This window comes from Falco punctatus, assembly GCF_963210335.1.
Source record: "Falco punctatus genome assembly, chromosome: 13".
Taxonomy (NCBI): Eukaryota; Metazoa; Chordata; class Aves; order Falconiformes; family Falconidae; genus Falco; species Falco punctatus.
In genome coordinates this window covers 24,404,568-24,431,585 of record NC_137593.1, presented here as the reverse complement: position 1 = coordinate 24,431,585, position 27,018 = coordinate 24,404,568, and the positions used below count along the sequence as shown (strand labels likewise).

The window sequence follows — 27,018 nt, the reverse complement described above, 5'->3', positions numbered from 1 at the left end:
ACCTTAATCCATCAGACAATTACTTATACTAGCAGGAAATGTGGGCTTGAATCTTATAAGAAACGACATTTTTTTTTATTATTATTTGTTGAAGTTTATGAAATAAAAGGTTTGTCTGGAAATGTAAGGGCTTCCAACAAGGCTGCCAGAAATAGCAGCCCTCTTGTTTCAAACTGGGTAACTAAGGCAGTGATTTATAGCAACTCACAGTATTTTCTTGAAAAAGCTCCAAAGTGAATCATCTCCTGCAGCATCAGACTGAGCTGAACTTTGTTCTCAGATTCTTCAAAGTCAACTGAACAGTGTAGGGTGGTGGGTTTTGGTTTTTGTTTGGTTTTTGGTTTTGTTTTAAATGGGGCCATAAGCTTCAATGCATACGACCTTACAACTAGTCATCTAAATAAGGTGGATGGGTCCTCAAAAGGGCCTAGCATAGCGAAGTTTAAACGGACAACTTCTAAATGTTTTTAAAAAAATCTAACAAACGTTCACATGTTTAAATACAGCTTTATGCTTCTAGTTGTAAAATATGATTGCTAGGACTTGAGATTTTCTTCTCCTGGGTGAGTGGCCTACTTGCCAGGCTATAAAAAGTCATTTGCTCTCTCAGTCTGGCCCAATTAATATTTAATTATGTCAGGCAAAGTGGAACAGCTTGAGTGGAAGGACTTGAGGGTCCTCACAGAGCCCAGGGCAGCCCAAACTTACAAATTCATGTGGCACAACAAAAGCAATAACTGAATCCAGATCTTCTGCATCCTAAGTAAATCCCCTGACTGCTAAACTGCTGGGTAACAGGGAACAAACAGTATTACCTCTTTTGTCAGCTCTATTTGGTGCTGAGACCAAACTACTAGATTCGCTCTAAGGCTTGAGATCCTTTGAGGAAAGGACGACAGACTTTCAGTCTGTGAGGCCTGGTGAGGATTAAATGAGAGAGAAGTGCCTTACCTACCCCCAAAATTGCCAAAACAATGCACATCTGCAGGTGCTGAGACAGCTTCAGCACCCAGAGTACTCATCACTTTGGATTTCAGCAGCTCAGCGGTAGTCAGGCACCTGAGTCCCTCTCTGATCTAACCTCTGATCTGGGGCTGGATTGTGACTCAACAGGCTAAAGTGACAGGAAGGGGAAGAGAAAATTAATTCATTTTCCTGCATACCTTGTCTTCTAGCTGTCATTCAGTGTTTCATGTCAGGTGTTTTATAAGCAGGATGTCACAAAGAGAATTGCTTTGTGTTTTCTCCATGTCTAAAAAAGATGCTTATTTTGGTTTTTTTAACATTTGCTTTTGTCTCCCTCAATTCAAAATACATGCTTCATGGACTGAATAAACACATTTTCTCAGTGATATAAGAGAAAGCTTTCCAGTTCCCATCACTATTTTGTAAATTCAGCTTTCAATTCCTAATAAAAGTAAAGCTTTATTTGTGCTGTTATTTTATACTGTACCTGAAAAGCTTTAGGCAGCCAAGGGCTAAGGTGAATTAACTCAGTTTTCTCTGTTGCTCAGAGAAAATGAAATGTGGATGTAAAGGACAACTTATTAACCTGACAGGCCTATGTATAAGAATAGCCCCTAAAGTCAAACAAAAGCCTGAACGCTGAAACAACCCAATTCTAACCTGAAGGCAGACTGGGGCTTGAGTTTACACACTGACCACACGTCAGGCAGGGAAGGCAGCATGGGGAATGGGTGGAAGGGAAAACTGTGCCTGCTCCCAAGCCAGTATCCCTGTTAAAGACACCCAGATGGAGAGAGTCTGTGATACCTACACCCCCCCGGGTCCTACAGTGCTTTACGACCCACAGCACTCAGACCTTTCACACTGGGACATCATTTCCAAAGCTCTGAAGTTCCTCCACCCTCCCAGTGCAGAACTCCTGTTCCTCAAGCTCTTGCCCCATACCTACTCCAGCCCAAGTCCACCTCCATCCTCTTTGTCAGTACTTCTGAAGACTTTCAGTTGTCTACCCTAAAGCCTCCCACATCCCCCACACCTGAGCCAACATCTCCCACTCCCCTCTCTCCCAAACACCTTCCCATCTGGCTTTGTACCTACCACAATGCCTCTTCACCTTAATTTCTTCACTCTTTACAGCTCCGTCTATACCCAGCCAGACTTCCCACTCCCTACCTCAGGGCCACAAGCCCTGCTGGCGTCCAAGCTGTTCTACTTACGCTGACATGACTACTGATTTTGTGGCCCCTGCTGTCCCCCCATCTGAGCTCCGGCTTCTCACCAGCACTTACTGCCATGCTGTAACCTCCCACCCCAGCCAGCCAAGCTCATGTCTTCCCAGGACTCTGCGTGCAGAAGGTCATTCTGTCTTCTGCTTCTGGCAAATATTTTCAAAACTTGAACACAGGCTACACTTGCCCAAAATCTGCCCAGCTTGGCTCTGAAGAAATTAAAAATATACCACATCCAAGCATAATGGGATATACGGTAGCTATAAAGATCTGCTACTGTGAATTGGCTGTTAGGCCCCAAAATAGGCAACCACAAGTCTAATTTCCCTCCCTGCATATGTGAAACCAGGTTTTGTTTTCACAGTGCATCCTGTTATATCTGAAAATGATTGAATGGAGCTGCAGAGGTAGATATATATTGTAAATAATGTGAAGAACCTTGATGCTTTAAAATGTGATATAAATATCAATAAACCGTCGTTATAGTGCTAAAGCTGTAAGCAATGCACATGGCCTTACAGCTGTCACAGCTTAGTTTCTGGGAATGACCGCTTAATATAAGTTAAAAAATTCCCTTTTGCCTCAAAAGTAGCAGATTACAGAGTATTTTTTAACTTCTTTTATCGCATGTTGCACATTTCTCAGAGCTCATGCCTGAAAATGAATTATCTTTAGCAGCAGGATGTTCAGCCAGCCCTAACAGCCAAGTGTGGTACAGTTTGTGTGAACACCATTACTGAACTGGCTGACCAGTCTCAGATCTCACCTGCCGATGAATCCTGGGTGTCAGGAGTCCAAATTACAGAAGATGTTTTGCTAGTGTAAGAAGGTGGTGTCCAATGGTCACAATGTCAGTTGTCAGTCTTACGGCACAGACCATAAACAGCTTAAAAGATTGTATTGTAAGGATAGTGTTACTGCACTATAAGTATTGTTCATATCAGTACTTAGTCAGCAGTTAAGGATGTCTCACATCCTGCTGATATTCTCCAGTTTGGGGGTTTTCCTGCATTTGGCAAACCTTGAAAATGTCTGAAGAGTTTAGTAATGTAACTATTGCCTTTGGGTAATCTTCTATTCATCTGTGGGAGAACATTATGTCTTGTCTTTAATGGATCTCATCTGCAGTCCTACTTTCAAATAATTTTATGAATTGTAAGAAATTTTATCATTATTTCCCCCCCTTTTTCTTGCATTTATAATTTCTATAAAGATGATGAAATGTTTGGCTATATACTTAATTTAGAATTTAGACATACACTAGTACTAATCGCAATCTGACTACTCTCTGTTGAGTTAGCTTAACCTGTTACTCAATACTTATGGTAGAGAGTAGATCATATATTCTTTTTCCAGTATGAAGAATACAGACATCTCAGCATTAAAAAAAAAAAGAAATAAAGAAAAAAGGGTAGCACATACTTCATCATTATGGAGACAGTAGGGCATCTAAATGTTTTTAATATATTTGACTATTTTTTGAGAAAAGGGACACTTCAAACATCTACATATTTTCAAACTTGCTACTGACCTGAGCCACTAAATGCATTCATACGATTTTTGCTGCTTCTGAGAATACTGCCCTTACAAAATATGTATATCACCTAGTAACTCTGAAACTGTTCTATGAACTATTTGTGGATGTAGAGTCAAATTTTTAAAGTTTCAACCCACAAAGCTGGACAGTCATTTTAAACAGGCTTGATGCTCATACAAGCCTACTGGAAACAGTCTGAATTTTAGAACAGCTCCTCACACAGCAGCTGCTGCACCCCTCGGCAGCTCACTCTTCATGTTCAGACCTTGTGCAGTGTCTACCATAATTTTGTGCAAAGTAGGGGCTTAAGCTGGAACTGAAGCCAATTATAACACACTGCCTACCTCAGTCCGAGAAACGCACAACTCTGCATAACAAAATGCCTGTGCAGTTTGCAATGACTATATTCAAAATGCCACAAAAGGCAGACACAGACTTATACAAGCTTCCTTGTAATTAGAAATGTTATGGATCTTTACAGCAGGTTTATATAATAGTTTAGTAAAGAACTGAATCAATAGAGATTTTTTACGAGACTCCTAAGGCCTGCATGTATTAAAGCAGTAAATATTTCATTTTCTTTATAAATGTTAACAGGAATAAAATGCACCAAGATGCTGTAAGACTCAAATATATAGTACTTGGTTGGAGACGTACACTGTTCTGTCATGTCTGCAGAAATCAGGATAGTCAGCAGAGCAGCAGAGCCAAAACCGAAGCTGAGCTTCTGCTCTGACTTCAAACATGACTCTCCCAAAGGAAATCCTCATCACACTTTGTCCCACTGCACCCTGTGACCTCTTCCCACTACCACCACTGCATCACCAACCCCTTTTCCCTTGCCCAAGCCAGCTTCTCTTGCTCCCGCTTTCCCCTCTGCCCAAGGGGAGCTGTGGGAATGCTGGTAGGAAGAAGGGAGGCCAGCTGCAGCAGGGACTGCTTCCCTAGCTTGTCAACTACAAAGGCAGCTTCAGCCCATGAATTACTGTGAGTATGAACAAGAGCCTGTGAATGCCTTAGAAATAATTTCCCCTGCATCTATAGCATAGTAGGAACCTTTTCCCATCTTTTCTATAAATGCTTAGAGAAGGAACTTTTGCTGGTGCTAGCATCATGTGACTCCAGAATAATTCTATCAGATTTATTACATCTAAATGCTTCAGTAAATATTTAAAGAATCTGACTGCAGCATATAGCGTTTTGAGAGATTAAAAAGAAATAAATTACCTTACATTAGCATATAATATTATTTACCCAAGATAATTAAATCAACTAAGTTAATCACTAAATCAACTAAATTTTTATTACCATGACATGCTTAAGGAGTACAGGTGACATTTGGTTAGAAATGTTAAAGTAATAATAGTAACAGTTGGTTGGTTGAGCTAAAATGAAGTAGTATTAAAACACACAAAGTATCCTTGACGTTAATCACAGACAACAGTCAAGTTTGCATTGTCAGAAGGGAAAGTACTCATTCAGCTGTGAAGAGAAACACATAGTTTCAAAACATTGACCACTTTACCCTCTACAAATATTAAGTAAATACCACAGTGCCCTTAACCACTTAACAGGTGGGAAACCAATGCACTGTGGCATGCATCTTCCAAAGCAACTGATGACTTCCGTGAGACCTAATCTTTTTACTTTTTGAGGGAACCCCTTCATTTGAGTGTGTATGGCTATTTAACTGTTCCTTATCGGGGTGTACAGGATACTCAAAGGTGCTTATTACGTAAAAAAGTGGCTGGTCAGGATCATTTTACTGCCAAAATACTGGAAGGCATGTATAGCAGACCGTTGGCCAGGGAATCAAGCTTGAGAAAAGATAGACCACTGTCATTAGCAGTAGCAAAAAGGAGACTTTTTCACATGAAACAAACAGTGCCACTGTACAGCTCTGCTTCATGTTTTGTATGCTCTCTGCACCTCTGTGTATCTGAGAACATCTGGATGTTGCTCTCCTTCCTCGGGAGGAAAAATCTGGCAATCCCTGTAACTGCACACAACAGCAATACACCGGAGCAGTCAGAACTTCCCGTCACCACTCCAGGCAGCTGAGCCAGGGAAAAGCTGAACTTCGGCAGTTTTACTGTTCCTTTCAAGATGTAACTTCTGATTAAAACTTCCTTCAATCAGAGGCATTCATTGGCAATACTAAAACTGTTGCTCCTCAGCAACTTCTCTGTAGCAACTGATTACAAGGGAGTTCATTCTCAGCAGACATATTATCACAAATTGTAGTGTCCCGATCTCACTACTTGCAAATGGAAAGTAATCCAATTTTTATTGCTGACCACAAAAAAGCATTAAAATTAAACTTCTAGAATATTTGATTTTATGGTTACTAATAAAATGAATTAATAGCTTTTTTTTTTTTAAGGTTTGAGTACTCTGTACTTTCTCTTCCTCACATACAATGTCAACATCATTCTTTTTCTGTTAAAAACTCTGTAAAACCTGTAGTTGTCTGTACTCTTCCAGTTATAGGCCTGGGAAACAGAAATAAGGTCATTCCACCAAAGGCAATGGGAAAAGTGGGGAAAATCAGAGGGAAGTAGAAGCAAACATTCACTTAAAATTATGATTGTGTAATCTACTGGTCACTGCCTGTTAGGAACCTTCCTTCCCCTGCGCTGATCCATTGGGACTGTTCATTCCTTGCAATTGTCAGCTTGAGATCCATCCTCTCTCACACGTATGCAAAAGCCTTATATTTTTAGCCTAGATGTGTTGATCTAGGTAGCATCCCTTAAATTTCCATTTACCAGGATTCCATCCAGGAGGAGATGGAAACATTCTTGGCTAACTGCATTGCAGGAAACAGGACACTAGTGAAGAATTAAAGCTGAGTATTGGTGAACAGCAGATAGTGGAGCTTCTGTGAGGCCATAATGCAAAAAGTAGGAGGGAGGGAGGAGCCATGAGAGCTGGAGACTTGCCAGCACAGCAAAGGGCTCTTCACCAGCTATGGAAAGCAAATCTTTCATACTTGCTCTGTTTTCCTTGTGGTCAATGTTCTTGGTTATAATGCAAAGTCTCATCCCAGTTATTTTGAAAACAGTGGATTGCCTGATCAAATGAACTGGGGGATAGATAAATTTCAGATACTTAACACTTACAGTTTAGGTTCATCTTTCATGGCTCATCCTTGACAGCACTTCCCATATTTTCCTGTTCTAGTATATAAGGTACAGTTTCTGTTCCTTTATTCTTAATCACCTTTACTGTGTAATTTTATTAGGTACTTATCTACCTTTTCATCTTCCTGCTTTGCCTAATTACCTGTCCCTTTCCTTCAGATAGTTCTTTTATTCCCTTCTTGCTTTTCAGAATCATTAGCATCGCATTATTATTCTTAACACCAGTACATTTATGTTTATTATGCAGTGTTTGCAAACAGAGAGCTGAACTTCTGGCTGTATTTACCTAAAGCAAAAAAGAAAAAATGCAATGCAGGTTGAATTCTCATTTCATTTACTTGCTTCTTTTTGGAAGAAGAATTTTTAATGACTTTAAAGACCTCTGCTTTGCATTCAGTACTTTTTATAGCTTTAGTGTTTCAAGACATGTTGGAAATATTTATCAAATCACACTGAGTACCAAAAATTGAATAAATTTTTCTTCTTTCTTGGGTACTGCTCTTTCCCTTAAGGAAATATTTGTAACTATATCAGGTAACTGAAATGATCCTAACTAAACTGTGACATACTGCCCTGTGAAGCATTTCTTGCTAGTCCATGTTCAGCTCTATGATCTTCATACAAGCATAAACCTAGCCACCTGGTGTTTTACTGTTGTTTTACTGCTGTAACCAGTTGGGTTGTTAGTTTTGGGTTTGTTGGGTTTTTTTTTCTCTCCTCCTTGTTTCTTCCTGGCGGTGTGGCTACACTGCCATTGGGTATGAAGACTAAAGTGTTGCCTGGCCCTTCTCCCATCCAGGTGAAGGACAAACACTTCTACAGATTACAGTCCCCAGCTAGACAAGCATGTAGTTGTGCAGTAGTCACACTTAAGTCAAAGGGCCTATTGAGTGCATGAAGTTCAGCACAGGCATCCCTACCCGATTCAAGGCTCAGTATGTAGATCATACATCTACAGAGTCATCTGCTTTATCTTTTATATTTTAGCAGCAGGAAGGTGGAAGCTGTTGGAGTATACTATTGCTTTGTTTGAGCTCATTTTAGTTAGAACTAGCTCATGCCGTTGTGGTTTTGTATAAACTAGTTTTGTTTCCTGACAGCCTAAGCACTGACTGCCGTAGCCACCGCAGGCTCACAGCCAGACTCTATTCAAAAAATTGACACAGAGAAACTTGGCCTTTGAAGAAAGAAAAACACATTCTCCCTTCCTCCAGGTTAGGCAGCCGCGCTTTTAATTAGTCCAGGGAAATAGGGAACTTCTTCCACCAGGGAAGGTCCCAGTTTTTTGTGAACTACTTACTCCATGACTCTATTTCTCCTTCTGCACTGGTCTCTATTTAAAAGCATCGGCTGTGACTTGTGCCTCTTGGCTGCTCTCACCCCCCCGACTGCCATACCTCATCATAGTGTGGGGTCTGCTGATAGTCTGAGTCTTTAGGTCCCTTCTATTGCTTATGTTCATATGAAAAAACCCACTTGTTAAACACTCAATACTAGGCATGAAGTGACCCCAACATCTCAGTATTAATCCAAAGGTAATTTGGTTTGCTACATGCACTCATTGCCACCAGTATGTAACTACTTGAATTCTAATGGGAATATTCTGGGCCTTGCCCATTAAAGTCTGTGACTTTTCAGGACCAGGCTGTACTGAGAGATGCATGTTTTTTTGAATACAGGACGCTTGCCGGTGGCTGCTGAATGGCCTTCCTCACAGAAGAGCACAAGACCAGGCTGCAGCTGGATTCACAAAACTGGTATGTGTCCAGCTGCCAAAGTCACAGGTGCTGTTAGCTTATGGCATCGCATCTGACTGGGCACAGGTTGAAATACTGGACTGGCAATTATTGCTTGTTCTTCTCCTAAGAGGCATCACTGAGCTCAAAACTGCTGCTTCTATCATTTCTTATTTTTCCCTTGTTTTATTCTTTATGTCAAAGACATTACCAGTCAGTGAATACATTAAATCATATAGGAAGCAAAGCACTTACACACCAATCTTTCCCTGAGAATCTACAGTTGTGTTTTATTAACAGAAGCATTTCAGTTTCATAAATACTTAATGAAGTGACCGCCTATAGCAGAAAGTCACATCAGAGCTAATTGTTACTGTGGTCAAACCACCAAGCTGCTTAGTATTTGCTTGCAGGATTACATTACAATGAATACAGCTGACAAACTGGTTATTACAATATTGGAAACATCTCAAAACTAGTGATTGTTTAGTTAGTATAAGTCAGTTGCATTACCTCTGGAATCACGTAGACCAAGAGTCTATGGAAATACGAATGAAAGAAAAGTCAAGGTAATGAATACATCCTAAGCAGTAAAACCGAAGACTACAGACTCTGGGGCAAGTGTCAGTGACAATTAATTTGTATCCATTTTTTTCCACCAGAGTAGCAGAAACCTAAAGTTACCCTGCAGGCTTATGCTGGTAGAGCAGTGAGCTACAAACCAGAAGGTGCAAGAGAAATAAACACAAAAAGACACTGCTGATCACAGGAGAGGTCTGAGCAGTACCCAAAGGCATGCCATGAAATGCTCTGGCAATGCCAACAGGAGTGGTACAAAGTGGTCACTCATCCAAAAATCAGGGCAGTGGTGTCTGCTCGGGTTTTCTGATACTGGGTAATACAGGAAGGTTACTGCAAGATCGAAGTACATAAAGAGCTTGCACAACTAAGACACTGAAGAAGAACAGTAAACCAGCATCTAGATGAGACAAAAACATCAGGATATGAAGCCTTAAAGTCAGAAACTGATTTGGACAGCCAGCAAGGGATTTCTCTCATTGAAGATAAATTAAATTTATTGTGTGCATTATCTTTATAGGATGCTGAGACACACTGACACAACAAATTGTACATCATTTTCTCCAAAATAATCCTTGCCATGTATGCATTCCTGTACCTAACAGAAAGGCACTAACACTTAAGATGGAGGTAGAGTGTTTTCTTCCTTATTTTTTCACTTTTATCCCCTGTTATTACTAGCAAACTGGGTCACACTGTTCATTTTTGTTTGCCTATGGGACAAAGCCTGCCTGATGGCCTGAGAGGACAAAAGGTGCATGGCAGAAGCTAAAGGAGAACCTTGTGTTTCAGCAGTCCTGGGTTTTATACAGCAGCCCCAAAATTACCTCCTTGCTATAGCAGGCATCCCCACACCCACTCAAAAGCCATTGCAAAAGATGCCTTGACCACCCACTGGTTCACAGCTTCAAGCAGCCTGGCCGTACCGAAACCCCTATCCATAAAAGTCAGGGGAGAAAATAAGTAGCAGATACTGACCTACTGGGGCCTAGGGCTTCCAAAAATAATCATCTGTTGGTCTCACTGTGGTATGGGGGAACTCCAGATTCAGTGATTCACCATATAAGGCCCTAGGCATGACTGTTACAGACTTTTTGCTATTTAACATTACTTTTCCCTGCTACACTACACAGTGAGTCAGAATTCACGGTTAAAACAAGTGGTGAATCATACCAAGAATCACTCTCGCAAACCTGTGGAAGTTTATCTATTTATTTTCCTTTTCAGACACTCTGGCCTACCATCCATGGCTGTTACAAGGTATGTAAGTCAGCAGTCTGACAGGGCTGTTTCAAATATCGATCCAAAAAAATACATATGCTGAATCAAACAATGGAAAAACAGAGCAGGCATGCAGAAACCTCAGCACTGAAACATGATTTAGAAAGAAGCAGAAGTTGCAGAGGAAAAAAAGCCTTGCCAGGTCGGAGTCTGGCGAGCTGCAAGGCTGCAGCTAGTATTCCCAAAGGTTTGCCTACAACAGGCAGCCTTTAAGAGTACTGGATTTCATCTCCAGATATAATGGAGATTAAAATAATGAAAGATATTAGAAAATATTAAGTGGCATCGAAAGACTCTCCTGAAGGAAAAACATGCATGGTTGATTGATGGAAAATTTAGTTGGTGATTATGGCAGACAGCATGTTGACTACATATAGACGTTTAAAATGATAAAAGAGCATGTGATAAAATAATCCATTTAGTGTTATGCTTTCATGTTGTTCTGTTACCTTATTCATCACATTTATATCTCAACTGAGAAGTTCCTTTTTAATTTTTCAAACATAGCTAACGTCTTGCTGTGGAGTTACCCATGAAAGAATACTGGTGAATGTATGGGCAGTAAAAAATATATGATTCTTGTTTGTACTGGGAAATTTCCTTGTGCAAGAGCACTATGGCTGCCTGCCTACTGCTGTGTAACAAACACCAACAATCATTCAGCACAGTTACAGAGAAGGACAGCTGTGAGGTCAGCTTGCTGCAAGGACAACAGCTTACTTGGTGCTTCCCTTGATTTTTTTACTGTTAAAATGGAGATTTTTGCTCAGTAGTGGGAAAGCTGGCTAGGAACTACTTAAACAAACAGGATACATACAAGTCCATGGGACCTGATGCACTCTCAAGCACTGAGGGAGCTGGCCAATGTCATTGTGACGCCACTCTCAATTATCTTTGAAAGGTCATAATGATCAGGGGAATTTTCTGAGGACTGGAAGAAAGAAAATCTTCCTCTTATCTTCAAGAAGAGTAAGGAAGAGCATCCAGCAATCTACAGGCCAGTCAGCCTCACCTCAGTCCGTGGGAAGGAGAAAGTCCAGGGAAAGGCCACATAGGTGATTAAGGGACAGGAACATCTCCCTTGTAAGGAAAGGATGAAAGAAATGGGATCGTTCATTCTGGAGAAGAGAAGGCTCAGGGGTGTGTATAAACACCTGATAGAAGTGCCAGTGAAAGGGCAAGCAGTAATGGACACAAACTAAATACATGAAACTCCATTAAACATGAGACATCCCTACATCTCCTCCCGCCCCTGAACCCTTCTTTTACTGTGAGGATGGTGAAATCCTGGAAGAAGTTGCTTATAGATGTTATGGAATCTCCATCCTCTAAAATACTGAAGACCCCAAAAGGCATTGTTTTGAACAACCTCTTCTATTCTATAGAGGTCCCATCCAACCTCCATGATTCTGTGATTTTGTGAGATTCTGGTTTCATGTTAAACCTGGACACTTTCGTTCAGACCAGATTCTCCTGCGTTTATTCTTCCAGAAGGCTTTTTGAAGATTTGAAAGTTCTGTCCAAATCCATGATGATCTTCAAAACTGAAGACCTTGTATTTGAAAAGTCTGCATTATGGATAATGGACTATTATACTAAAGATTACCTATTTCCCAAAGCTTTTTTTTTATTTTTTTATGAACATAGGGTATGTATAATCACAAGTAAGAAGTGAGATGTGATCTATGTGGTCTGTCCCTTCCCCACCCTGTTTATTGCTTTCTTTTCTAGACTCTTCTGCTGCTGTAATTCTTGCCAATAGTCTCCCAGAACAAGACAACTTAAAGTCCCAGACTTCTAAAGGTTTTCAAGTGGTCTGTATATATCATAAAGTTCTATAATGACAGGTTGAGAGGTACTTTTTTTTTTTTTTAATAAATTTGTACTCTTTGCTATAATCCTTTAGATAGCACAGGGAACCCTAGCTATATTCTTTTCTTTGACTTAATATAAAATTCATTAATTCCCATTACTTTAAACTACCGGGCTGTCAGAAATCAGCATAACTCCACTGAAATCAGAGGAATTATACCAACTGACTTTAGAAGATGATCCGGCTATTAATCCCAGCGCAACAGAATTTTAGATTAAGATCCGAGCATGCAGGTCTTTGGTGACAGCCAAAAGCAATCTGATTAAAATCAATTCTGACTTCACTCCAAAGTACAGAACTTTATTTCAAAGACTTCTCATGAACCTAAGGGCTTACAAGACTACCTGACAATTCAGTAGTTTCAAATCATTTAAAAATAAATCCCATGAGCTTCCTTTGGCCTTTAATAATATCAAGGTTGGAAGTATGGGCTACAGCATCTGACCCCATTACAAAATCTTTTCACAAACTAATCAGGCTTTCTCTCATTTAGTTTTAGGTATTACTATGCCTACACTGCTACTACTTCCAGATTTTTCTTCTAAGTTCTAGATGTCAGTCATCAGATCCTGCTTATTTGTTTTTACAGAACTGGTTCTGCACCCAGACTCTGACGTTTCCCCACAGCATATACTTGGAGAAGAATTATTTTGCCAAAGTAAACCAGCCAAGTCTGCTTAGTCTCCACTCATAAGACAGGTTTTCCAACTCCCCTACTTTCCTGGTAGCCTTTTTCTCTACCTTTTCCAGTGTGAATTAATCCTTTCTGAACACAGATGGCTAGACTTACTCACACTGTTTAAGATGACGTTAACTCAGGACCTTGTGCACAGCCCTATCTCCAGTGGAAAAATATTGCCTGACATTTTAGGTTCACATTCATCTCGCTTACAGTGACAGTCATCTTCTGATCAATATTTATGCCTTGCTTCTCCCTTTTTCTTTTTCAGAGCTTCAACAGTATATAAGAAACTATTATTATTAGTCCCTAACACTACAGGCTTGCCTTGTGCACTGTGGAAGTTCTGCTCACTTTGTTAGTTCAGTCTTTATACAGGAAAAACCAAGGGAACTCTATTTTGATCTTTTAAATTTTGCATCAATTCTATATGTGTGCTCTCACCTACACATGCTGTTAATAAAAATGTTAAAACAACTTGATGAACCTGATCTCCTCCTACGATAAGATGCCCACCTAGTGGATGAAGGAAAGTCTGTGGTTGTTATCTACCTGGACCTTAGTAAAGCATTTGACACTATCTTCCACAGCATTCTCCTGGAGAAACTGCCTGCTCATAGCCTGTACCAGTGTACTCTGCACAGAGTTAAAAGCAGGATGGACAGCTGGACCAAAAGAGTGGTGTTACATTACGATCTCCTTATAGATTACTCTTCTGACCAAATCATTTGTCTGGAAAGAGAAATATTGAAGACCTAGACACATTCAGTATTGCAGCTCAAAGGCTCACAAGGCTGGGCCTCTGGGAGCGGCGGTGAGCGAGCAGCGCTGAGTGGCAAGGCCTGCAGGAGGGCACCTCGCTCTCAGCACCACTGCCAAGTGCAGAAGAGCGGTACCAGCCCTACAGACAGCACCTAGGAAATACAGCCTTCTGTCATGCTGAATCCTGAGATGCTAACAAAGGATATTGCCTTAGGAAGTGTGCTTATTAAAAAGCCTTCTTCTCTCACAGACAGTGCTGAATCATTTGTTAAGCCCCCACAACAAACACAGAAGACAAACAGAAATAACCACAGGGCAAACACCCACCTCCTGGGTTTGAGATGGAAGAAAATTAAGTACCTTGTATATTAAGATCTTTTGTTCCATGACATAATGCACTTGTTCTAGTTAAACAATCCACACCTGGCAAGAGCTCACTCCCATTGCTCCCAATGCTTCGCAGGGTTTGCAGAGTAGAGAAAAACAGCACCGCTAATGCTTCATTTCGTCCCCCTCTGATGCCTGTTGTGAATGACAAAGTCAAACACACCCATACCAGGTTTAAAAATGATAATTTATTATAATCCTCCTACTGGTGGGCAGAATGGTTAGCAAGAGTATAAATGAAAGTCTGGTATTTTAGCACAGAAAGTAACTGTGAACAGAAGAGGGATGGAGGGTTGTGGACACACAGTTACGTAGGAAGAAGTGCCATGATTGATAGTCATTCTGTGAAGAAAGATGTGAAAAGCCATATGCTACCTGGAAAAAAATGTTTGTGTTTTTAAGGACTTACAGAGCAATGCATGTTTCTCTTTACCAGCAAAATCTGCAAAGCAGGAAGAGGAAAGTATAAAGGGGGTATAAAAGCAGCCAGTAAGCTACGGTTACAAACAGGTGTTGCAGCATGTGATCACACAATTTCTTTTTGACAACTGCAGTATTTTTCTTATTTTACTTCTTTTCTACTCCTAACACACAATAAACATGTTTTGTCTACATATGACATTTTCCTAATGCCAGAGTATTCTCTCAGCTCCATGTGCTCAATGAATCATTACAACAGACGGAGTGGAGATTTATTCACAGTAATTAGAAATGATTCCCCAGTTTTCTCGGGGAGAGGTGGGGGTCACACATCCGCCCTTGCACAGCCTCTAACCATTCTTGAACTGAAGAGCACACCTTCTGTCAGAGAGTACTTTGCTCCCAAACTTGTCAGTTTTCCTAAATCTGTTCTGGAGCCTGCACTTAGTAAGCAGATACTCCCCACTTCCCTGCTTATTTAGCACAGCAAAACGACAGGGTCATTTGGCCTGTTCCTGGAAAGGTAGATCCCTCCCAAGTCCAGAGAAGCAGCCTAGAAAGGGACTGGGCTGGCAACACCAAACCTTCTAGGTCCAGCTGCTAAGGGTGCAGGAAAACCCCATGTGTGCTTTCAAGGAGAGAGAGAAAAAAACCAACCCAAACAAATTTCTGACTTTCTATGGTTGCCTCTGTAGAGTGCTTCTTCAAAATAAACCTGCACAAGTGGCTACCAAAACCTTTCTACTAATTTTGTTGCTGAACTGCGGCACACTTAGAAACCTGTTTGTATGCTGTTGAGCAGTTGCCAAGACATGCTCAGAAGGGCTTCTTTGCATGGGCTGAAAAGTTAGTTGTTCCATTTAGATGAAAGTTTAGCCTCTGGAGAAGTGGATGGCAGCAGCAGAAGTCTCCCAAGAAACTACTGTGCTGGCAGCCTTCTCATTTTCTCCAGGGCAGAAGGATTTTGCAAGCCTGTCAGAAATGAACGGTGCTTACTACCTGACTTCCAGGGGGTTCATATTTTGGAACCTGTTACACTCAGCTGAGTATGTTTGACACTGATGCTTTAGAGCTATTAGCAGAGCTTATCAGCATCTATTTTAGTGTTCTTCCCTTTGCTGAGCACAGATCGTACGCTGGTTTTCATGTGTGTGTCTGTTCCAAACCTATCAGAAGGTTAATAAACGTGTTAGATGACTCTGATGCACTAGATGGCCCCAGCTTATTTGAAAGCTGACGTTCCTCAGTGCCACCTCCTCCTGCCTCATGTAAAAGATCAAACCAAGCAATCTTTCCCTAGTTACACTGGTCATTACACCCAGCAAGAATCAGGGTAGCTTTTCCTTCTTGCTTATGTCAAGAACTTGCCCACCAGACAGAAACTCTCCTCCAACACTTCCCTGGAAAGGCCAGCACTGCTGAAGAGATGCCATGCTAGGACTCTCCCTGTGCAAACCCATGTTTTGCTGTGGTCCCCAAAAAGGGGTAGGAGCCAAATGGATTTGACCTAACAGTTTCATTCATTTTTGCAGAGGTCTAAGACAGAAGGATGCTTCCACAGTCTTCAACTCAAAAGTCTTTACGTAAGGAGAACCTTATTTTTCAGCACTACAAACTTCAGCTAGAGTCTAAATGAATATGTGAGGAATGAATTTTGGCTCTGTGGCACTGCCTTTTCATCTGTATTACACAGCTTAGCAGCCCTTGAAACAGTTTATCAGGTAAGACTTCAAAGTGGACAAATTGTAATCATTAGTAATTTCAGACACCTCATACACAATATCATCAACTGCCATAAACAGTTCCCCTTAGTGAATACAACCTATGTTTTATCTATTTACCTCTTAGTATTACCAGCCAAGTAAAAGCAGGCAGGCAGTAATATTTCAAAACATTAGCACGTTCTGTTGCACAAAGTATATGTAGTTTGGAAAACTGATACTGTTGGCCTTGATAATAAATATTGAGAAATCTGTTTGGTTTTCAAATTTTAAAATTTAGTGAGGCAATGAGTAATTAAAGTGGCCCGGGCAGTTTCCTCTCTGCTCCTCCTTCCCAATTGTCAGCTCTGTTTAGCAGCCATTCCTGTGACAAAGAATACTGTGAATCCAGCACAAATGACGCAGTCCAGATACGCAAACCAGGCAAAACAGAGAGCAAATACCTTGCAGAGACGGAGAAGACAACTCAGTTTCGTTGTAGAAGAGATCCTACCCAGTGCCTTTACATGTTGTAGCCTTAGCTAAAGGTTTGCTGCCAGCAGAGCCCAGAACAACATTTAAAACCATTAAGTACTAGACCTGGCAGGCAATGGGAAATCAGCTAGACAGGGTCTAATACGATGAAAGGATTTAGCGTCTGCTCTGCGTTTTATTTTTTTTCTGTATGAACTCTAATTCTAGAAATAGTTTAATAAAAAAAATAATCAAGAGGAAGATGAGACATCCCTATGATGGAATAACGAAGTCAAATGAGGCTAGCACATGCATCAAGGAATACATACAAAATGCTAACAGGATGCAGTTATAATGACCGCTTCAGTCTGCTCTGTGAGAGAGTTAAGTAAAAGCAGGGACACTGATGTTTCTAATTCATCGCACCAGTGGATCCAGAAATGGTTGTTAAAAAGCAAAGGCCCAGTTAGTGGCCTTCTGAAGCCTTATTATCTCCTTTGCAAGCACCATCCCCATAGGGACCAAACCCAAAGACATTGTACATAGACTGCAAAAACTCAGGATTTCTTTCCTATGGGAATTCTGATATTTTGTGAAAGGCTTTGTTCTGAATTAGAACAAGAAGAAATTTAGAAATATCCAGAACTAAGGGGGGGGGGGGGGGGGAAGCCTAGAGAAGCCAAAACAGTTGGGTTTGTTGGGTTGTTTTTTGTTTTTTTTTTTTTTGAATGAAAAAGAACGGTTGATTGCTCCCAGCCCTAGCGGATTTTCTGCATGTTTTCTTACTCTGAGGGACTTCACAAAAGTCCTTGAAAGTTGTCAGTGTGTCCCTACATAGAGGAGAAGGACAAAACCTTGAACAAGGGCCTTTGAGGCTCTCTGCCAAGGAGACTAGAGAAAGCCATCTCACACTGAAGCTGAGGGGCCCAGAGCTTCCCATTTCTAGGCTCTATATCAGAGCCCAGAAGGCCTGCGGTCCCACACCCCTCAACAGCCCACACACAGTGCTTGAACCCTGAGTCCTTCAGCTCCCCAGCATCAACAAGGCAGCGAGAAACCAGACAGCTCTCTATTAGAAACTCACAAGTATGTCAGCAATAGGTTGTCAAACAGCCAGGTTTCCTCAAACATTTTGGTTTTGACATTACTGACATTTTCCAACAAACTCCCTCTCCTAGGGGGAAAAAGCATTCTTGGAAAGTTCCCATTGAACTGTACTTGTGATATACACCTACAGAAATAGCACTGCATTTAAAGCCCTTTCAAGCTTAATGTATATGAAACCTACACACACACACACACAAAAGTACAATCACATGTAATGAGTGCCTAATAGTATGCAATATCCTCCTGTGAAAAAGCACCTCTTCGAGAGTGCACCGCAGCTATGTAACATTCGTGTGTTGCAATCTGTACATGTCTGGCTCTTAATCACTGAAATAACACCTTGGTATTTCATTTTTGTGACTGCTAATTAGAGCATACTACCTTCCTTTGTGGTAACATATTCTTATGCACAGCTTGACATTACAGTGCACACAGATTGCCCAGAGAAATGCAGGCTTTTTCTTTTTTTGGTGTGATAATTGATCTGAACTTGCCTGCATTCATTTCCCTCAAGATGCTTCAGATTAAATGAATGAATCTCATGGCTGCAGAAGAGCTGAGTATTAAAAGGATTATGCTCACCACAAGAGACCCAGTACTCCTACACTCACAATCACTTTTACACACTTTCTACCTGATCTTCAAAATACAATGTCTCCTCACTAAATGTCAGCAAGTTGTGAAGTTCTGCTGAGTTTAGAGGTAGAGATACACTGACAGATTTTGCTCAGGCAGACTGCACACTAAGTAGTACTGTTAAGGTTAATGACCTAATGATTAACAGCAGAAAACACCTTCACAGGCTGATGAAGTTCACTAACAGAATTACTAAAATGATGATGAACTTTGCTCTCTTTCAGTTTTATACATCACTGCACCCTGGGAAGGTGCAATGTCCTCCCAGAATCACGACTGGTTACTGAACTGAGCAGTGATGTTTTCAAACCTAATGATGGCTAGACAAGCCTTCGTCATTTTTAAGTGGTGGGATCGCTGTCTTAGTAACACTAGAATGATTTCTAAAAACGTAGGATGGAACTAGCAATTACATCCAATGAAAAAAAGGTCATGAAACATCCACTGCTACAGGTCAGCAGTATAGTAGATTTTGCCAGCATCTGAGCAGAGACGGTGGCAATGGATTAAAGCACAGCCACCAGTGGCAGTACAGCATCCTTAGCTCTCACCACGGGAGCTGCAGAATCAGAATTATGCTCTTTGCAGTGGGTGTCCTTCCCTGCTAGCTGGACCCTTGGGGAGCAGACCAGTTTGGTAGACCGCCCTATCCAACGGCCTCTGCTTTTTAATCCCCCATCTGCCAATACCCGATCCAGGCGTAACTTCCCTCACTCAGCAGGATCCTGCTTTCTAGACCCAGTCTGGACCTCACAGAATAGTTTAGGGGTTCATCTTATCCAGCTCCCCAGTCAAAGCACCTGGTTGCTCAAGGCCTTCTCCAGTTAAGTACTGAATGTCCCAAAGCTCTCAACAGCCAACACCAGCGCCTGCATTTGAACTGTGTGAGTCCTTGAGTCCCCCAGCACCAACAAGGCAGCAAGAAACCAGATGTTCACTTTCCGTTGAGATACAATCACCTTTAGTTCAGAGAGGTCAGAGAGGTGTCCTCCAGAACGCGAATCTTAAGTCTGCAGGTTTTGTATTCATATCAGAAACCTTCCTATTAACCGGGGTGGGACACTGTGGAGGGACAAGATCCCAAAGTCCCTTGCCAGAAGCTAGGCACAGAAACAAGAGTCAAGATAAGGATTTTACCACACTTTACTGCTTAAACTACCTACGAACCAAACAGTTTGTGTTGGGCTAGACAGAAAGCTAGACCAGTAAATTGATGTGGCACATCACATGAGAGACTGCAGAGAACCACCTAGTCACTGCTTAAATATATGCATTAGATGGTATTTTATAAAGCAGGAAAGTGTTTCCTCACTAGAAGTAAAGAAGGAATTAAATCAGGTAGCAGGAATTACAGGCACCCAGGCATTCTTATACTGACTTCCCCTGTTTGTATGCCAGTAATAACAGAGGAAAAAAAATGCAAAATTTTCACATATGCTGCCTACAACCAGCATATCCAACCAAATGAAAAGTCATCCTGTAGCCACATTTTCCTGGAAGTGATGCCTTAGATATGTCATCGCATTCTTCCCACACACACATGCACATACAAAATCACCACAGCTCCCCAGTTGTGGCCATTGAATTATGCCATCCTTACGCATGCATCAACCAATTCACCACAGGGCCACTCAGCCCTGATGGTGCCTCCCTTTTTCCACAGGGAAAGTCCACCAACTCCACAAGCCACTGAAATGCAGACATCTCATGTGGGAAGACACCACCTTCTTCACAGTATATGGCAAGTCTGCACAACACACAGGGCTGGAAAGAGACCACCACCAGATCCCACTGAAACTGCAGGGGCAGCACTCATAACAACAAGCCAAGCACAGCAAAAACATGACCAGGGCACAGAGCCAACATACACACTTTTGCTAAGGGTGACATCAGATCAGTACTTGCCTCTAGCATGCAGTGCTTGGAAACCTGGAGTCACACCTCGACCCCAAATACACTGCAACACCACGTGTGAATTAGACAGGAGGAACAAAATGAACACATAGGAGATAATGAGAAAAGGGGATCGACAAAGGCTAGGCACTACCCCAGAGAGCTTTAAAACGTATTGCCTGTGTTTTAACTGCATCACTGAATAACCCTTTCTAAAGGGGAATCACTATGGTCACAAAATCAGCACCTGTGTGTGTGGGTTGGAGGGAAGTTTAAGTGAGAGAAACAGATTGCTCTTTAAAGCTCTTTTACATAACATGGCCACAGAATCCCTCAACGGCTCTTAAAAACACTTCAACCAGAAAAACACATCGGATGACTGAACAGCACAGGGGGAACAAAGCATAGCTCTATTCCCAATGTGACGTCTGTGAAACTTTTTAGCTAGGAGTGGTATGGGAATCTCTCACACTTGTGCCATGCATGAAATCATCAAGCTCCATGGGAAGCACTCCATTAAGGAACCAAAAGTATCCGACACCTAGCTGTCCTCCAGCAAGTGTAGGCCAGGACTGACACTGGTCCCACAACTAAGCAAATTCACCTGTAGGTCACTGCTTGCAAGGATGCAATTCTCAGCTTTCTTAAAAACATGATAGAGATGCTATCTCTTCATCTTTTCAGTGAAGTACTGGATTTCCTGCTCTCTTCTGCTTTTTCAGGACAGGCTCCCTACTAGCACTAAGTTCACACTGTTGGCTAAGCAGGGAGCAAGGTTGGAAAAACCTGTTTCAAGGAATGGAAAACAGACTGTTTTATCAAATCAGAACCAGATTAAAATTGCTCCATTTGAAGTCCTGGAAAAATATAATTTAGTTCTATGGTGAGTGTTAATAAAAGCACCTCCAATACGATTTCACACCTCATGTCAATGCAGTGCTATTCTTGCTGCAGGTAAACTAGGAAGGGAAATTTATCGCCATCGCATACTGACAAATATGTAACTCGGGTGAGTTGTGAGGGTGTGTTAACCTTGGAAAAATAAAGCACCTAGAACCTGGAAACCAACACATTCCTCAAAAGTCCTCCTATGCCAGGTCCGTTCGCTGTCCGAGCAGGTGAAAAGGCCTGTTTTCCCCAGTCAGAGTTGCATGCTACCAGAGACCTTTGTTTGGTAGGAGCACAGGCTCTGTTTACACAGGTGGGACGGGCGCTCCTGCACCATTTCAGGAACGAACTGGCACATTCATTAGTTGCTCTTTTGGGAGTTGCAGATGGCATCCCTCCAGCATAACATGGTTTTCCAGTACTGACATGAAAACCCTTGAGACAAAACACACATACAGCATAAGCCTAATATCAATAGCTCTGCTTGGGCTGGCTCCAGTGTACCTCCTTCCAGGAACAGACACCTATCCCCGTAGGGCACAAAACTAGGTCACTATATCTTTGCAACAAAAGTAAAGGCATAGATAAAGAGAAGCCAAAAAAAACCCCAACCAAAAAACCCACCCCAAATCCCACCATTTTTGGAGATAAAACAGATCATTATTTCTCATTTAGTAACAAAATACTTTGCAGATGGTGCCTTCATCACCTGTGGAGACACGGCACAAACTGTTCTCCTCACTATGGATAGCATGAGCTGATCACCACTGGATGGTTAGGAACTTTGCTTTATCAGAGCACACCACCTGCTCTGGCCCCATCTCTAACACCATCTAAATTATGTGGCTGTGCTGCAGGGCCCTCTACAGAGCCAGTGCCCTGGGGAGGAGGTCAGAGATTTCTGGGGTAGTGTAGTTCTTATTTAAACACAAGGTGCCTTGCTCACTACTGAGAGAAAAGCTGGGTCATTTGGCTGTTGTTTTATCTTAGCCTTTGTGTGAGTGGATTGCAAAAACTATTGTCTATAAACTCAGCTTCACCTTAGATCTTGCATTACTCAAGGCACAACAGGTATATCCGACCTAGAAATACCGAACAATTTTTTTTACTTTTCAAGATGCTAAACCAAGCATTTTCAAAGAACCACCTAGAATTAAAGTTGCAAGCTCTTGTGAGACTAAACCCCAGTACAACACTGAGGTGAATGTTACTTAAGCTTGATTTCTTTTCTCCCTCCAGTTTTTCAGTTCACCTCAGTGGTTTCTCAAGCTAACTCAGTAATTCTCTACCTCAGATGATACAACAAGATTTTTTGCTAGTGATTCATACAACTCAGAAGACACACTACAGCCATTTTAATGCTGCTGCTTTGATGCCAGATGCAATCAGGTTTGACCACGATTTAAACACCACAAGGTTTGAACAGCATCCTTGTTCCCACTGCACAGCAACACATGTCAGCATCAACCTGCTTTTCCATAGCTGTTATCCCAGACTTCAGGCACAGCAGAGTCGCCTTCTTTAGTCCATGATCTACAGGCAGAATTAGGGGCCAATGGAGGAGCACAAGTGGGAGGGCTATGCTCTCACTTCACTGGGTAAAAGCAGACAGAGCATAGTAATAAGCCAGTGGCCCTAAACCTTGAGTTCTGGTGACTTCTTACCCTTTCACCACTTATTGCCTTCCTGCTTTTCTCATGAGCCATGTGGCCAAACATCCCTCCTTCTGCAAGCAACTGTTCAACTCCGCTCACCCAATTAGTGCCTGTCCTCACTCCCCAAGCAAACAAGCCACCCCCATCTACCTCTTGCAGAAGCAGCCTGTTCTCCAAGATCTTTATGCAAGTTGCCACTATCCTCTAGTATCCCCCCCCAAGAAATAGGCTGTTGCCCAGGAGAGTAGTGCAGAGTCCCAGGCCAGGTAGGCTGCAGCTGCCTGATCCAGAGGTTTAGCTGCTGCTGAAGAGAGACACAAGGCAGAGTTACATCTGGCAGGATCTTGCAGATGTTAGCTACTGTGTCCACTCTCATGCCTTTATTGGGGCACCATCAGCTTGAGGCTTTTTACTGAGCTGTGGCAGGTTCCTGGCTGTTCCTGCAGCACTGAATGCTCAAGCTGAGCTTGCTCTCTCCTACAGGGAAAATGGGACAGAACACCTGGAAGCATCCCACAGGCCAGGCTGGGGAAAACCCCTGAAATCAGTGCATCACCACTGAGACGCCATCAGCAGATGGAGGTAATGATACAGCGCCTCCTACAAAAAGAAGTGACCTCCACGAGTAGATCCAGTTCCTCTGTTTCTTTAGGTAGTATACAATGCATTGGAAATTCTGCCTATCCAGAGTTTGGGGTAGGAAGGGAGAGCAATTTGGGTACAACCTAGGAATTGGAAAAGTGTGAGGCAGATCCAACATTTTAATGTAACGGTACAACTATTACTTATCTTCTTTTGTACATGCAGAGTTTAGGTAGCAAGAAAATTGGTCCCTGCGTAGACAAACCCCCGCAGATTACAGTAAATAGGGTTAGTGAGAACTGACTTGCAACACTGGGACCTTCTTCAAAAACAATCTCCAAAGGAATAGCTTATTTTCTTGGCAGAGATGGAAAAGTACAGAGACTGCATATTGCATACAGGTCTAGGATTGGTCCAAATCTGGAAGGAAAGACTGAAAAAAAAAAACAAAACCCCATAGATTCAACTAGTTATGCAGCATAAATGAAGACACTTCATCCAGACCTCTGGCAAAATAGGCAACAAAAAGCAGGCAACAAAACCACTCCTCATGGATAATAGCATGGCTTATGCGGTCTTCAGAAATATGATCATGTGAATGAAATAAACTGTCCAGTATGTTGGCAATTTAAATGAAAAGCCTTGGATCAAGAAATATAATTTAATGTCGCAACAGTGTAGAATATGTTGTCCTCCGGGCAAAACAAAAGTCAGAATATTTTTCTATGTTTCTGCTTTAATTACTTCTTAGGAAAGAAATGGCCACATCAAACTAGGTCAAGATGACAAATCACAGTAAATAAAGCCTGCTGTGTTGGTTCATCAAAATTAGGCTCTGCAACATGTTCTTGGTCTAACTGGGATTCCACAGTAACTGGTGAACCTGGCTGGGCAGACCACGTTAACCTGTAGGAGCAGGGCACCAGGAACAGTTCAACATGCTGAGATTTTTGGAACTGCAGCGATGCCTGCAGAATGAGTCAATTTAGTATTCTCCTTTCAGGGGAGAAGTAAAGCATTTCCACAGACCAAACTGAAGTGTCATTAACACTGAGCGAAAGTACAATAGTACTCTTGAGTAGGAAAGAGTGATTTCACAGCACTTGCAGATGAAAGACAACATGGCCCATAACACAGTATAAAAATATCCCCAAATCTCCTACTTTACGAAGTGATTAAATGAAGAGCTATAAATAAGCAAGAGAGAGTCAGATGTTACAGTGAGAGAAGCTGGTGACTTAAAACGCATTAAGCTGATTTGGATAGTTAAGAATCAGTGATTATGTTCACATAGCAATAACATAAATAAGCAAATAAAAAAATACATAAGCCTTTCCATGGCTCTTGACAAGTAGAGGTAAACAGAGAGAAGATTTTCCTGTATACACTGATGAGATTATAAAAATGTGACCAGATGTCTTCTGTGCTTCATAATACCCCATGAACCTTTGAGACATCTGTAGAAAATGCTCTGAGGATATCATTTTGATATGCTGCCTTCTGCTTCCCTTCACTAATATTGTTTCCCATAACAGTGGACGCAGAGATTGACTTCAAGCAGCTGTTCAACCCAGAGCAATCCCATTCTCTTCATTTTAACAGGATAAGGAGGCTACAATAAGTGTATTAACTTGAAGGCCCTAGAGGAACAGTTTCTTGCTTAAATAGTACTTGCACTGACAAACAGAATCAATGCAAAATTAAAAATGTAGAACCTCACCCTACCAGACCACATTTGTATTTCCAGGTTAGTTACACAGCATCTTCAAAAACCGATCTTTCACCATTTTTTATGCAGAGTAGCAGAACGCAACCATCAATGTAAGATAATTTTTGTCTTACTTCATTTTATCATGATATGAAGCTAGCAATAAAGCTACGGATGATTTAAGGATTGGCTCAATGTGCCATTTCTGATCCACTTGAACCAGTTGCTAATGAGCCACTGGAGCTAAGATCAGGAGTAATTGACCACTTATTACTTGAACAAGAGCTGTGAAAACAGCTATTCATACTGGCCTGCCCACTGACGATTTGTTGAGTAAAGCTATTTCATTTTTAATTTAATTTCTGATAGCTACAACATTTTTGGTTTTGTTTTCCAAGGAACCTAAAAGCACTGGAACAAAACGTATCCAATCTATAATCAAACAGCATATATAAAAGCGTGTTTCAAAGTTAGAAAGTGATACTATTTTTTACATTCTTTGAATGAATGAAATAAAACAAGTTCATACAGTACTCACAAAATTTTCTTCTGGACTCACTTTTTTTTGGACAAACTTCTGATGAAAGAGTTTCATGTAGCTTTTCTAGGAGCCAAGTAATTCCTGTGGTATTCAGAGAGATAAATTCTTGCAATGACCCTTGTCTGAAGGCAGTATCAGATTGAGTAGGTCTATCAGCATCTTATTTCCTTAGGGTTGCTTATACAAACTAACCATAAACATACCCTTAAGAGTCAGAGGCATGTTTCTATCCTGAAACACTCTAAGAGGAGATACTAAGTTGCCTAATCACAGAGATGGTCCACACCACCTTTGGTTTTGTATCTAGTTCTTTTTTCCAACTCTGTTTCCTCCCAGAAAAATTTCCAGACCTAACAGAGCACTGATCCCACTGAACTGAAATTAGTGTTGCTTGTTGGACTCTAAGGCAAGCTCCAAAGATTTTACTCCTCCAGTACAGTTGCCCAGGGGTCTATGGAGGACTTCAGCAAGAACCACCTTGCACCTCTTTCTGCATCAATTTTTCAAAGACCCAAATAAGGAAAGGCATTTGGCATTTTGTGTGTCAGACAGATGGGTGGGAGGAGTGGTACTTGGAATGTCAAATAGTGAGAATGAAGCAGTCGGGGATGGATTTATAACATTATATAGTGAGCATGGTGTACTGACAAAATCATTGGAGCTAGGGAATCTGGTTATGCATTAACAAAGCAGCCAATTAGTTAAGATGTTATGCTGGTTTTGGCTCTAGGTTTGCCTCTGTAGCCTTTAACTAGATACTATTCCTACTAAAAGTCAGCTGAATTTATACCACAGTTGAAAAATGTATTGGCAAGTTGCTAAGACAAATTTCTAAAAGAACTGACAAAGTAAGTTTTAATGAAGAGACAGAAGACTAGAGAGTGAACGTTATTTAGATGGATGTGGAGGAGTAAATCTGCATTTAACCCTCAAAAAGTCAAGATAACATTGCAGCTAAGGATTAATACAGATTCTCCAATTAATTTTCTTTTCTGTATATGTCTGCATGGGGAGAAGAGAAACAGGAAGACCTGTAAATAAGAGACAAACTGAAGAGTGCTGTCATTCCACACTGTTAATGGGGTGTCCAAGATACAATTATTTTTATTCTTTCGCCTTGCTCAGATGCAAATCAACAACCACGGGACAAAGATAGCTCAAAATGCATATTATGTGAATTGCCATAAATAGGAGTTGTACTTGGGACTTCACAGACTCTTATTTAGTTGTTCCTTTTTTTTT

At 41.4% G+C, this 27,018-nt stretch overlaps 1 protein-coding gene across 2 annotated transcripts in view; it reads left to right on the top strand.

The window, feature by feature from the left end:
* Positions 1-27,018, top strand: part of LOC308072599 (uncharacterized protein) — a 108,070-nt gene that overhangs the window by 72,821 nt on the left and 8,231 nt on the right. Inside the window, exons 3-5 of one of the 2 annotated variants that reach the window (XM_080409687.1) lie at positions 8,555-8,632; positions 10,418-10,450; positions 23,429-23,527. In XM_080409687.1, the coding sequence (XP_080265813.1) occupies positions 8,555-8,632; positions 10,418-10,450; positions 23,429-23,527 (210 nt within the window). Of the gene's footprint in view, positions 1-8,554; positions 26,187-27,018 lie in introns of those variants that run through there. The other variant, XR_013931717.1, reaches the window with a different exon arrangement.